General features: G+C 41.7%; 2 protein-coding genes across 3 annotated transcripts; both read left to right on the plus strand.

Moving 5' to 3' along the window:
- The first annotated feature begins 1 nt into the window (after nt 1).
- Nucleotides 2-8,114, plus strand: LOC132847707 (protein IWS1 homolog). 2 transcript variants are annotated; one of them, XM_060873237.1, is made up of 16 exons: nt 2-269; nt 362-426; nt 806-891; nt 976-1,429; nt 1,760-1,813; nt 1,957-2,161; nt 2,352-2,409; nt 3,318-3,427; nt 3,555-3,705; nt 3,786-3,868; nt 3,961-4,090; nt 4,369-4,486; nt 4,603-4,714; nt 6,143-6,199; nt 6,460-6,571; nt 7,127-7,459. In XM_060873237.1, exons 2-16 carry the CDS (start codon nt 390-392, stop codon nt 7,250-7,252), a joined length of 1,893 nt encoding a protein of 630 aa, XP_060729220.1. In that variant the 5' UTR covers nt 2-269; nt 362-389; the 3' UTR covers nt 7,253-7,459. The 2 variants fall into 2 exon arrangements, with proteins under 2 accessions (XP_060729220.1, XP_060729211.1); XM_060873228.1 differs by lacking the exon at nt 7,127-7,459 and adding an exon at nt 7,802-8,114 and having other exon boundaries at nt 3-269.
- Nucleotides 8,115-8,736: 622 nt separating this feature from the next.
- On the plus strand, nt 8,737-12,471 carry cbln2a (cerebellin 2a precursor). The gene is made up of 3 exons (XM_060858663.1): nt 8,737-9,327; nt 10,039-10,158; nt 10,551-12,471. Exons 1-3 carry the CDS (start codon nt 9,049-9,051, stop codon nt 10,746-10,748), a joined length of 597 nt encoding a protein of 198 aa, XP_060714646.1. The 5' UTR covers nt 8,737-9,048; the 3' UTR covers nt 10,749-12,471.
- The last annotated feature ends 1,087 nt before the right edge of the window (nt 12,472-13,558 follow it).

Raw genomic sequence — 13,558 nt, forward strand, 5'->3', positions numbered from 1 at the left:
GAAAAATAGGTCGCGCTACCGTTTTTATGTCAGAACAGTAGTTTGGAACGAAGCTAGGTGGAAATATTTAGGGATTCGTTCAGGACGTCTGCTTTCAATATTATTGTATAAATATTGTCACGTAATTATATTTATGACATTGAACGATCTAGAAAATGATTTTATAACCTAGCGAACTGAATGTAGCATTTGAGCCGGATAGGCTAACAACATCGGCTAGCATTAGCATCATTAGCAGGAAGAGGCCGCGCCGGCTAGCACTCATTTTGGTGAGAGGACGTTTTAAATTTGCTTTAGCGAGTAGTATATTAGTAGTATATGATTATTCCCTTTATATTGATGTGATAATGAATGTTTAAAGGTGAAGAGCGGTTTCCTCCGGACCACAGATGGACGGAGAGGAGGATTTTTCAGGAACTCACTCAGGTGTGTTGTGCTAAGCTAATCTCTGTGTTCAGGCTTTTGTTTACAGTCTTGTTTTGGATTAAAATAAACAAACTACAGTAAAGGCGAGGTCTCGGAGACAAATGTCCTTCTCAGTAAGAGTAGAGAAGTAGTTTTGTGGTCGCGGGGAGCCAGAGAAACTGTGTTTATGATGTGCTTTTGTCAAAAAGAATTGTAATTAAAAAGCTGTTCTGTCCGTTTGATCTGATCCATCAGCAATTCGAGCGTTTTGGTTGATTTATGTACTGGTTCTACTTGGTGGAATTACTGTTCAATAAAAGGAATACAACACTGGCACAAGCTTTTATAGGTAAATAACTAACCTCACACTCCTCCTCCTACTCTTTGTGTGTGTGTGTAGATGATGGTAGTGCCACACCAGTGCAGGATGAACATGCGCTGGCATCCGATGCTGAAGAAGAGAGAGTAGAATCACACCACTCTGAGGTTAGAAACATTCCAAACTCTGGCTGTTGGTCTTTTCACTTTAGTTTCACTTTCCGATGTTTTTATATATGATATGATTTGCAGGAGGAGGGCAGTGACAGAGAAGGTCCTGCCTCTAGTCCAGCGGCTCCTGCAGAAGACAGTGAATCAGAACACGAGGACAGAACAGGAGGAGGAGCCAGTAGTGGCCACGATGATGATGAGGGTGAAGAAGGCTTCTCTAGCAAGAGAAGAGGTAGCATGTCGGAGACAGAGGATCAGCACAAAGAGCCTGACAGCGAATCAGAACACGGGGAGCCGCCAAAGGGGCGGAGCCATCACTCAGACTCTGATGAATCCGATAGCGAGAAGGTGAAACAGAGAGACTCTGACGAAGAAGAACGGGGGGAAGACGACAGAGAGCGGAGGAAAGCTGTGATACACTCTGACAGTGAGGAAGAGGAGGACAAGAAACCCAAAAATGAAGCAGGAAGTGAGCAGGAAGATGGGCCAGCTCAGCGTCTCCACTCTGACAGCGACGATGAAGACGAGAAGCCAGGTACGCTCACCTATTTTAAGTCGTGGGAATTATTATTACACACTAATTACGCTACATCTGTCTGTCCAACTAATATAAATGTTGCCTACCATTTTATTAGTGATGTACAGTGTGTTCATTTCCATGTGGGAATTCAGAAAATGTGAAATCACTGTGTTTATTCAAACCTGATAGGAAAACAGTGTGTGTGTTATTTTGACTGATAGGAGAAAATTTTGTCTGGTACTTTGTGAAAAGAAGGAAATGGGTTTAGGTCATAGAATGAAATAAACTGCTAATCTAGAGACTGTGTTTATATAACTCAGAGCTGTGCAATATCTGTGCTTTCAGTGAAGAGGAAGAAAGCAATTTTGTCTGACAGTGAGGATGAAGACGAACCAAAAGGTGATGAACACTTTATCTGGCATCTTTTCTCTGTCTCTCTCTATTAACTTTATTGCTGCTCTGAAAGTGCTAAAGATGACCCCTCTCTCTCTCTCTCTCTCTCCCCCTCCCCCCAACTCTCTCTCTGTCTCTCTCTCCCACAGTGAAGAAAAGCAGGGCCGTGTCAGATGATGAAGATTCTGGTAGTGAGCAAGGCTCTGAAGCTCCTGATAAGACGGTTGTTGCGAAACTCAGAGAACTCGGTTCAGACAGCGAGGATGAGGAGGAGAGCACGAAGAGGGACACAGGGAAAAAAGACGAGAAGACGCTGTTTGGCAGTGACAGTGAATCAGAAAATGATGCAGAAGAGTAAGAGGAATTTCTGTATCATTGATATTTCTGTATTAGTGTGTCTCTCTCCTTTTTGTCTCCAACTTACTTTCTCTTTTGTGTTTTCTTCTCCTGTTTTTTTCTCTTTTTGTCTGTCTGTGACTGTCTGTCTGTCTGTGTGCCTCTCTTAATATCTCCCCACCTCTCTCTCTCTCTCTCTCTCTTATAGAAAAATGATAGCAGACATCTTTGGAGAATCTGGTGAAGAGGAGGATGAGGAGTTTACGGTGAGACTTTCCCATAATGTACTTCTCTTATCTGAGTCTGACGTCACTGTATACGTGGCACGTTTCCCAGCAACGTTAGTGCAGCAGCCGCAAACACAAACACAACAACAATGGCGGATGTTGCTTTACTGTTAATGCTCATGGCTTTGTGAACCTACATTGGCATCTAAACGCGGCGAATCCAATGTGTACGTGCATTCATTCATTCATCTTCTACCGCTTATCCGAACTACCTCGGGTCATGGGGAGCCTGTGCCTATCTCAGGCGTCATCGGGCATCAAGGCAGGATACACCCTGGACGGAGTGCCAACCCATCGCAGGGCACACACACACTCTCATTCACTCACACAATCACACACTACAGACAATTTTTTTCCAGAGATGCCAATCAACCTACCATGCATGTCTTTGGACCAGGGGAGGAAACCGGAGTACCCGGAGGAAACCCCCGAGGCACGGGGAGAACATGCAAACTCCACACACACAAGGCGGAGGCGGGAATACACAGAAAAAAGTTATCCTTTGCATGTAGCTACCTACTATCATGTTTGTTGATAATGTATCATATTGCGATAAAGTAAAAGTGTATTAAACATTAGTATACTTAAGGTACATTATCAAAGGCGCTAACAGTAACCCCGCCCACATCCCTGCCCACAGCCACCTGACACAAGCGGTTCTTAAGTCTAGACCTGCAACATTTTGGTGCTACTTAAGAATCACTTTTACTGGTTCAGAGCCGGTGCTTTGGCTGTCGAAAAAGAAAGAACTGGTTCTAAATTAGGCTCTGGCTCCGAACCAGCACTCAAACTGCCTTGGCGGAAAAGCGGCATAAGTCAGACGTGTGTGAGTGAAGACTCAAGAGTGAAGTGAGTCTTAAACTCTGTGTGTGTGTTTATGAGAACAGGGTTTTAACCAGGAAGAGTTGGAGGGGGAGAAGCAGCAGTCTCATGCTGCAGGACAGAAGATAGCGATGGACGACTCAGACTCGGATGATGTGGACAGAGGAGGAAAAGAGTGAGTACACCTGTACTGATAACGGCACACCTGCGCTAGCTATTAGCTAAACACATGTACTGGCTGCTAACCTCAACACTTTTTCATGAATCTGAAATGTGACTATGGTTTGTGTGTGTTTCTGCAGTATGTCGTTCATGTCTGATTTCGACATCATGCTAGCGAAAAGGAAAGCTCAAAGCGGCAAGCGGAGGCGGCACCGAGACGGGGGAACGTTCATCAGTGACGCGGATGATGTGGTTAGCGCCATGATCAGCAAGATGAACGAAGCAGCTGAGGTTTGTTTGGGGGTTGTTTAAACTGAAATATCATGTATGATATATTATTTTAGAATATTATACGATGTCTGTGTGTTTAGGAGGATCGCACTCTGAACAGTCAGAAAAAGCCAGCGCTGAAAAAGCTGACACTTCTGCCCACTGTTGTTATGCATTTAAAAAAGTAAGCAGCTCTCCTCCTCTTCCTGCTGTGCGTGTGTGTGCGTTTGTGTTGTTTTTTTCCCATCTCACTCCGAAAATGTGTGTGTATTTCAGGCAGGATCTGAAGGAGACATTTATAGACAGTGGCGTGATGACAGCAATAAAAGAGTGGATCAGTCCTCTTCCTGATAAGAGTCTGCCGGCCCTGAGGATCAGAGAGGAGCTGCTGAAGATCCTGCAAGAGGTACGAGACCATCAGACAGAATGGGGTGCCAATACTTTATACAATATAATACATATCCCATCACTTCAGTGTGTGTCACTGTTATAATCTAGATTTCTGTTTTAAAATATTTTCTCATATATTTTATTTTACGTGTAGTGTTATTTCTGTGCTCTTTCATCATCTGATTTCTTTAGGTGGTTGTTTGAAGGTGCAGCGTATTATTAGAGCTTTCTTTTATTCTCTATGGACTTCTTTGATGTTTGAATTCATTTTTTTGTTCCTGATTATTGTTCTAGTTGCCCAGTGTGAGTCAGGAGACCCTGAAAATGAGTGGAATCGGCAGAGCCGTCATGTTCCTCTACAAACACCCCAAAGAGTCACGATCCAACAAAGACCTCGCTCTCAAACTTATCAGTAATCACACACACACACACATGCACACACACACCAGTGCAAACACAAATCCAGTCTGTGACTGTCTGTATGTTAAGGCGTTAATATGCTCTCTGTGCGTGTGTGTGTGTGTGTAGATGAATGGTCAAGGCCCATCTTTGGCTTGTCTTCTAATTATAAATGCATGACGAGGGAGGAAAGGCAGCAGAGAGACCTTGATCAGCAGATTGCTCCACGCAGAAGACTCAGGTACATATTTATACACACACACACACACACACACACACACACACACACACACACACAACTATCATTCTTCATTCACTGTTTCCTTTTGTTCCACCTTCATTGTTCATACTGTTTTTCCTGTTTTATCTTTCCTTCCCAACACACACACACACACACACACGAAAGAGAGCCTCAGAAGGTTGAAAGAGATGAGGAGCCTGATGTCTTTGGGCCCCAGCTCAGGTTTCGAGAGTGTGTGTGTGTGTGTGAGAGAGTAATTGTTCATGTGTGACTGTTTTGCATCTCATTGTCTCTGCCATTTTCTCTGGAGTGTGTGCTTGTGTGTTGTATGACTTTAATTAACTGTCCACTCAGAATGAAGTCCTGACCAGCTTTGGTTGGGACTAGTATTCCGGCAATGTGTGAGTTTGTTCATTCTGATAATTACATGGGATAAGTCTTGGGCATGTCTTCAGCATGTGCACACACTCATTATATTAAAAACTGTGTGCACTACACACACTCCATTTTATTACACACTCAACACTGATTACTCTGATCTTTATTAGAACTGCTTTTGGGTTTGTAGTCTGTACCATGTGTTTGTGCTGGTCAAACTCTCTCTCTGTCTCTCTCTCTGTCTCTCTCTCTGTCTCACTCTCTGTGTGTCTCTCTGTCTCTCTCTGTGAGTGTGTGTCTCTCTGTCTCACTCTCTGTGTGTCTCTCTCTGTGTGTGTGTCTCTGTCTCACTCTCTGTGTGTCTCTCTGTCTCTCTCTGTGTGTGTGTGTCTCTCTGTCTCACTCTGTGTGTGTCTCTCTGTCTCTCTCTGTGTGTGTGTGTGTGTCTCTCTGTCTCACTCTCTGTGTGTCTCTCTGTCTCTCTCTGTGTGTGTGTGTCTCTCTGTCTCACTCTGTGTGTATCTCTCTGTCTCTCTCTGTGTGTGTGTGTGTGTCTCTCTGTCTCACTCTCTGTGTGTCTCTCTGTCTCACTCTGTGTGTATCTCTCTGTCTCTCTCTGTTTCTCTCTCTCTCTCTCTCTCTCTCTCTCTCTCTCTCTCTCTCTCTCTCTCTCTCTCTCTCTCTCTCTGTGTATCTCTGTTTCTCTCTCTCTCTCTCTCTCTCTCTCTGTGTCTCTGTGTGTGTCTCTCTGTCTCACACACACACAGGCATGACTGTGTGAAACATGAACAATCTCCTGAATACAAAATTTAGGCTGTTTTGTTTCAATTTATTTTTAAAAATTCATCAGCTCTATTTGTGACTGTCTCACTGACCTTTGACTTTCAACTCGTACCCTTAACCCTGAAGTCTCTGCATCAAGAGAATTGTGACCTCTCACCCTTTCTGTCCTTGATAAAGCGTGTGTGTGTTTAATGCATCATGGAGGAGCATGGCTGTGTGCGCTTCTCACACACTCAAGATTCATTGTGTTTGTGTGTGTGTTTCCAGCTCAGGAGGGCAGACTCCTCGCAGGGATCTGGAGAAAGTGTTAACAGGAGAGGAGAAGTGAGTAGAAAATGAATCTCTCGCTCTCACACACACACACACACACACACACACACACACACACACAAGGTGAATATTCATTCAGCACAGTCTACATTTAACATTTTAATCTTTATCATCATTGTAATCATCTCTCTCTCTCTCTCTCTCTCTCTCTCTCTCTCTCTCTCTCTCTCTCTCTCTCTCTCTCTCTCTCTCTCTCTCTCTCTCTCTCTCTCTCTCTCTATCTCCCTCTCTTTCTCTCTCTCTCTCTCTCTCAGAGCACTGCGGCCTGGTGACCCTGGGTTCTGTGCGAGAGCACGTGTACCAATGCCCTCTAATAAAGACTATGTGGTGCGACCCAAGTGGAATGTGGAGACGGATTCAAACCGGGTCAGTGGTAGAGGCTAACTGTTAGGGATGGGGTGAAGGGTTAAACACACCAGGTGGGGTGTTTCATTTAATCAGGGTGAAATAAGAGGGGCTTTTAAGAGACATTTAAAGCTGGGAGGAGGTTTTAGTTCATTATATCAAGTCACTGTAGTGTTTTGTACAAATGTTTGATTTTGTGCAAATTTTCGTATTTAATGAAGTTCCTAAAGTTTACAAAGATGAGAGAATTTTGCCCCAAACCTGAGCACCTGAGACGCTCTTACATTATCATGTCCATAGTATCAGTTCATTCACAAGGATTTGTGGAGAAGTTTTCTAGAAAGTAAGGTGAGGTTTATTTGACACGTGTGGAAAGGAGTCTGTAGTGTCAGCACTGTGTAAGAGTCAGAGCTAAAGCTGGAACTTGAAGGTTTCACACATCCCCAGAACAGAGGGGTTTACATGTCTTTGTGATTTCTCAGTAACACGAAGAGCTGCATGTTTTAGAGAATAGAGAGACTTGTGAGGGAGCGAGTGATCAGTGACTTTGATCAGCTGCTGTGGTGTGATTGTTAGAGAGGCTGTAAGAAAGGCATCAGTCTTCTGGAGAAACACAAGCGGCGGTTTATGGAGGAGAGAAAGCAGCGGCGTGTTCGGGGAGCAGTGAAGATCAGCGTGGAGGGAAACCACATGCCCCTGTAGCTCAGCCCCGGGCCTGCAGGGGGCAGTAAGTGCTGCATGAGCACCGTGTGTGCAGTGTGACACAACAGCACTGCTCAGTGCATCCTGCTCACTAATACTCTAAACCTGAGGGGGGAGACATGATACGATCAGCTCCCAGCTACTGCCTTCAACATGTTTATAAACATCATATGACCAAGACCAGCACTATGGTGATGCTGATCAACAAGCAATGTATTGTTCTATCTGTGTGGGGGTGGTGGGGTGTGTGCGTGTGTGTGGTGGGAGGGTGTGGGGGGTATAACTGTGTTTTATGTCCTAAAACGTGCTGGCTGTTTATTGACTGATTCTCCCTCATGTTTTCTTTCCCTCATCATCATCTCACTCCTGCTTGTCTTCCCTTTATTTTCCCTTTTTTCCTTGTGTTTTTTTCCCTTTTTTTCTTCCTTAAAATCCTCCTGCTTCACCATTTTGTCAACATTTCTGCTTTTTTTGCCTTTATCTTTCTGTTTCTTTTTCTTCCCTGTTCTTTTCCTCTGTGTTCCTCTTCCTCCTCTATCGTCTGTCCAGGGACCTGTAAGAAAGAGTTTATCACGTGTAGATAAACAGATGCGACGCTTCGCTGATATCCGCCGCCTCACAAAGACGGGTCATGCGGTCAAGATCAGCGTCGAGGGCAACCGCATGCCTCTCTGATTCCTCGTACGCATCACTTCCTGTCTGTTTTTGTGTTTCTACTTTGGAGTATGTGTGGAAGTGCGACACTGCTGTAGGAGGAGGAGGAGGTCGTCGCGACACGTCTGTAATATAGCTGTAATAACGTGTGTAACGTGAACCTACCATGTTCAGTTGTAACTTTCATAATAAAGACTTTCCAAATCTTTTTCTTTTACACTCTGATTCTCTGCTGCAGTGTGTTTTACACAAGGTTACAAATCCAAATATCTTTTAGCAGAATTATCACATTATCCAGAGAATCTGTGAAGATTATGATAGAAGTTACACTCACGGTTTCACCAAATTTACAGGGTACGTCAGTGAGGTGAATATTACCACAGTGATGTGATCAGTTCCTTCTTGTCACACTCTATAACTAAGACCTGAGACACCAAACTGCACTATACTGTTTTATACCATACAAAGTGACGTGATGTGACATACAGCTAAGTATAGTGACCCATACTCAGAATTCGTTCTCTGCCTTTAACCCATCCAAAGTGGACACACAGCAGTGAACACACACCTGGAGCAGTGGGCAGCCATTTATGGGGTTCGGTGCCTTGCTCAAGGGCACCTCAGTCGTGGGCCCGAGACTCGAACCGACAACCTTAGGATTAGAAGTCAAACTCTAATCATTAGGCCACGACTTCAACCAGTACTGAATACACATGTAGTGTAATCAGTACTGTACTGAATCACAGCTATGAAACTAATCACAACCTTTTGTCAGACCTGACCTCCATAACAAAGTGTGAGTTTGGTGAAATTCATAATTCCAAGAAAATCATTACGCACACACACACACTGCAGTAACTTTTTATTACCACCAGGAGGCATTACAGTACCTTCAATTTCACTCTGGTCCACTTTATTCCCCAAGCCTGAGTTTCATCACATCACAGAGGTGTTTAAAGCAAATAAGAGAGAGAAGAGAGGTAAAGGAAGGAGAGACAGAGGGAGGGAGGGAGAGAGAGAGCGGTGATGTATGAGGCGAGGCAGGTGCTTTTTTCTCCTCTCCTCTTCCTGGAGTGCTCATTTACATTTTTGTCTCTGGTTCCTCTCTGGTTCCTCTGCGGTTCCTCCTCCTGGGTGAGAAGATGGGATCTCCAGTCATTTCTCTCATCCTCTCCTGCACTCTGCTGCTCTCCTTCTCAGTGTCTCACTCTCAGACACACAACGACACGGAGCCTGTGGTTCTGGAGGGTAAATGCCTGGTGGTGTGTGACTCGAATCCGTCCTCTGATGGGGGTGTCACGTCCTCGTTCGGGATCTCAGTGCGCGCTCCAGGGGCAAAAGTGGCATTCTCAGCCATCAGAGGGACGAACCATGAACCATCCGAGATGAGCAACAAGTCCATGACCATCTACTTTGACCAGGTTCCTGCTTTCACACCATACTGATATTAGCAGATAATTTTAACAAATTTTATAGATCTCGTCAGATTACAATGTTAGTTCATATGCAGCACTTGAACGCTTCTTTAAACGAGTTAGTCAAGATTTTATATTTTATAATCAATGAATAAATCCTAGATTCTCACACTTCTATAATTTTAGCCTTTTTTTCAGTTGCAGGAACATTTATACAATTCATCATTTACTTAATTTAAAAAATCCTGCATAACCAAGTGCTTAATAACGGTTAATCAGTGAAACTTTTTTATTTCCAGAAAATCTGAATTTTAAAATGGTTTTTATTAATCATGTTTTTAATTCTGGATTTATTTTGGTTGGTTTTGAACTGAACTAACATCAGAAACACAAAAATACATTGTTCTTTTTGTTGCCACATTAATTGTGTATTTTTTCTCCACTGAATAGCATCACACTAAATAGGATTGTGGTAATGAAAGATTATGAATATTAATGAGTAGGTAATGAATATTGATGAGTGCAGTGTGTTGGAGTGTGTTTCTGTCACAAAAACAGTGTCGCTGTGTTAATAAGTCATCATTTCAAGTCTGAATCCAAATCTGAGTTAAAGATAAAAATTTTCGACTGTATTAAAACTGACAGTGAAACGTCTTTAATCAAATTTGTTGTTCAATGTTAAACGTGTGTTTAATGTCTGAAATAATCCTCTTACAGGTTCTTGTCAACATTGGCCACCATTTTGACCTGAAAGCAAGTGTGTTCCAGGCACCGAGACGTGGCATTTACAGCTTCAGCTTTCACGTCGTCAAGGTCTACAACCGACAGACCATCCAGGTGACACGCTGAAGTCTTTAACTTTCATTTAAACTAAACCTTTCTTTATGTGTTCAATGTACTGTAGCCAATGAATAAACACTGATCAGCATCAAGCAAACATCATACACCCAATTATTAACATAAACATAAACAACAACAATCTGTAAAAAGAAATTTCACTCTGTAAAGGCAGCCATTTTGAATCTGCATGTGATTGTTCCACCCCACCACTCATGTTAACATTTTTTAGAAACTGAATACAAGAATTCTTATGAAGTTATGTGTGAAACTCATCTCTGTCATAACTTTAAAGGAAAGTTGGGACATTTTCTAAAGTTTTCACCCCCAAGGTATAACTCACTGGACTCTAGTTATCTTAACCTCTAATTCCTCTGTTTTGTGAATTCCAGGTGAACCTGATGCACAACGAATACCCAGTCATATCTGCGTTCGCAGGAGATCAGGATGTGACACGTGAAGCGGCGAGTAACGGCGTTCTTCTGCTTCTGGAGCGAGATGACCGACTCTACCTGAAGCTGGAGAGAGGAAACCTCATGGGAGGATGGAAATATTCCACCTTTTCTGGATTTCTTGTCTTCCCGCTCTGATTTCCACGTCATCCATGACGGAATCCTGCTCCTTTAATCCCACTGTACTGCACATTAACAAAGGCTTCACTAATGTGTGCACTGCAAGTGGATTTAAGGAGCTCAGGGTTCTAATTTAAAGCAGACAGCAGGTTGTTTTTCACTCTAATCTCTTGGTACTGTATCTTAATGGAAGTCCACCCTGCCTTCACACCAGCTGGTGAGGAGTCTGTCATGCTTGTGTAGTTTGTCTCTTGTAGGTGTAGCCTCTTGTAGGTGTAGCTTTAAATTCCAGTAGTAGCTATATGGTAGCATCTAAGTGTGGCCAGTTAATCAGAATGAAAGCAGTGGCTTGATTTACGTCTTACATGTTGACTTTGTTCTCAGATTATTCAGACTGCTGCTTCACATCATAACTAATGATCACTGAAATCACAGCTCCATCACTTTGTGTGTGTACAGAAAAAATGTAAAAGCCGCTGATGTGTCATTAAACATTAATCCTGTAAAGAGGGAATAATTTGTAGTTGTGTGTCTCTGATGGCAAAGGAATACCACAGAACCTTGTGTTAAGCAACCACAACTGCTTTTTACTGTATTAATGGAATGTTTAAAGATAAAAATCAGCTTTGGTAAGATTTTCTTTCACATCTGTCTGCTCCCGTGGAACATCTGCAGATTTTAATTAGATTTTTTTTTAATGTTTTATTTTTTATTTTCACATAATTAAAAAAATTTACTCAGTAAAGTAGCCCAACATCTGCCCTCAGACCTCCAGACTACTATTCTCAGCGGATGGAGATTAGAGTGGAAAATGCTGGCGACCTCTTAAACGGCTTCAACTGGAGACCTTCCTAATGACGTAAAGAACCTGGTGATCATCAAGGTTTTTGTGTCATTATCAGGTTTGAAACCAGACTCTTTAGGAAACTGAAGGACAGAAGATCATGATGATCATGAAGAGCATGAGGACATTATCCAAAAGGAAGTCATGTTGTTTTATCAAAAACAGCTTGTAAGTTTCACCTTTTTAATTCTCTAAGATTCAGGATTTTAAAGCCTGAGAAACATAAGTATGTGTAAAGTATTGTAAAGAGGCTTGTGCATAAACACAGTGTAGGAATGGGTTTGATTATTTTGTACTGAAAAGCACGGATTCTGTTGCATGCTACGTGATTTGTTCAGTTTGATTCACTCGTCATCTTTAATTAAGTAAACTATACGTCCATTGTATGACTTGAAATACAGAAAAATGTAAATAGCTGATGATTATCATGCCAAAAACATGTCACTGACTATTGTCAGCTTTATTTCTCAGTAAACAGAAACACAAATGCAACACGGCTTATATTTGTTCTTGTTTTTTTTTTCATTTATAGACCATATAGAGAATAAAACTTGACTTGATCATCTGTTTTCTTGTGCAGAATGTCTTGTCTCAGAGTATCAGCACTAAACTCTAGAAGATCTGAACATTCTGTAGTTTCTTTATTCTATTTATCTTGTAACAAGTCATTGTTTAGTTGTATATGTTTTATGTATAAATTATTAGTATTATTTTAGTAGTGACACAAAGCTGTTTCTCAAAATAGAAGTAAACACATTTAATTAGCAGCTGATGCTAAGCATAAATGAGGTGCCATACAAACTTTAGCCATACAAAGTCTTTTTTAGTGTTTTGCCAACACATCTGAAGTAAATGTTGATGTTTCAGATCAGTTTGTGTCCCTTATTACAGTTTCTAACCTTTTACATGGTCTGTAATAAAGAATGCATGCTAGCTAGCTAAATCATTTGCCTCAGTACACAACTAGCCTGGTTTCCCTGTTGCCTGGTTGCTTAGCAACAGCACTGTCTTGGCTTTACTTTTTGATTTTGTGTATGTTATAAATCAAAGAATATTTATTGGTTAGGAGAAAATTTCTTTTATACATTTTATATTAAATATTTAATAAAAAACAAAACAAAAAAAAAACAACAACAACTTTGATTTATTTGTCATCTGATAATTAGTGTAATGTTCAGCAGATAAGGAGCCTATTTCTGAGCTCCTGTCCTATCAGCATATATAAACTTATAAACGGCATATGCTTCATGTTTATCATTAAAATAGAAAATCCTGGATTACAGAAGTGAAACCTTCCCATCTGTATTAAAACTGGAGAAATGGGAGGATATTTCTATTCCCTCGGTGATGGCGTCATGCTCTGATTACGCTCTGACGTCTTGCCTTCCAGTTGCGAGGTTTTTTCAGATTTCACTCATTTATTTGGTAGATGACAGAAGTGCTGTGGTTTACCCAGTGTGAAGTCGAGCGGGCGCGTGAGTCATGAAGATAATCAGGATCGTCCTGAGACGTGAAGTGGAACTGAACTTGTCCTCTTTTTTGTTTGAATTGCTTAATGAGACTGATGAGTCAGATGTGACTGATGTGTTCAGACACATCAAATCCCAAATGGCTTCCTGTCCTTAGAAATGCTCACAACGCAGAGTAGAACATAACAGCCATGTCAACACTACATGGTGTTCAAACCCAATTAGAGGTTCAGAAAAAAGAAAAATTATAAATTTAATTATTATTTTTAGATCAACAGTAGATCTGAAACAGTCACTTCTAGATAATCTAAGACTAGATAAACTACATGTACATAATGAAAACTGAAACATTTGGTCACGTACCAAATGACTAAAACAGGAAATCCATCTTTTACAGAACAAACTCAGTTTTGAAACCAAGTACAAAGAATCTTGAAAGCAGTCAGGAAAAAATCAGATTGGAGCTCTTTTCTGTTTCAGATTGTAGAAAACCATTCCTTCTCAATTCAGATATT

The sequence above is a fragment of the Tachysurus vachellii genome, chromosome 1 (genome assembly GCF_030014155.1).
Source record: "Tachysurus vachellii isolate PV-2020 chromosome 1, HZAU_Pvac_v1, whole genome shotgun sequence".
NCBI lineage: Eukaryota > Metazoa > Chordata > Actinopteri > Siluriformes > Bagridae > Tachysurus > Tachysurus vachellii.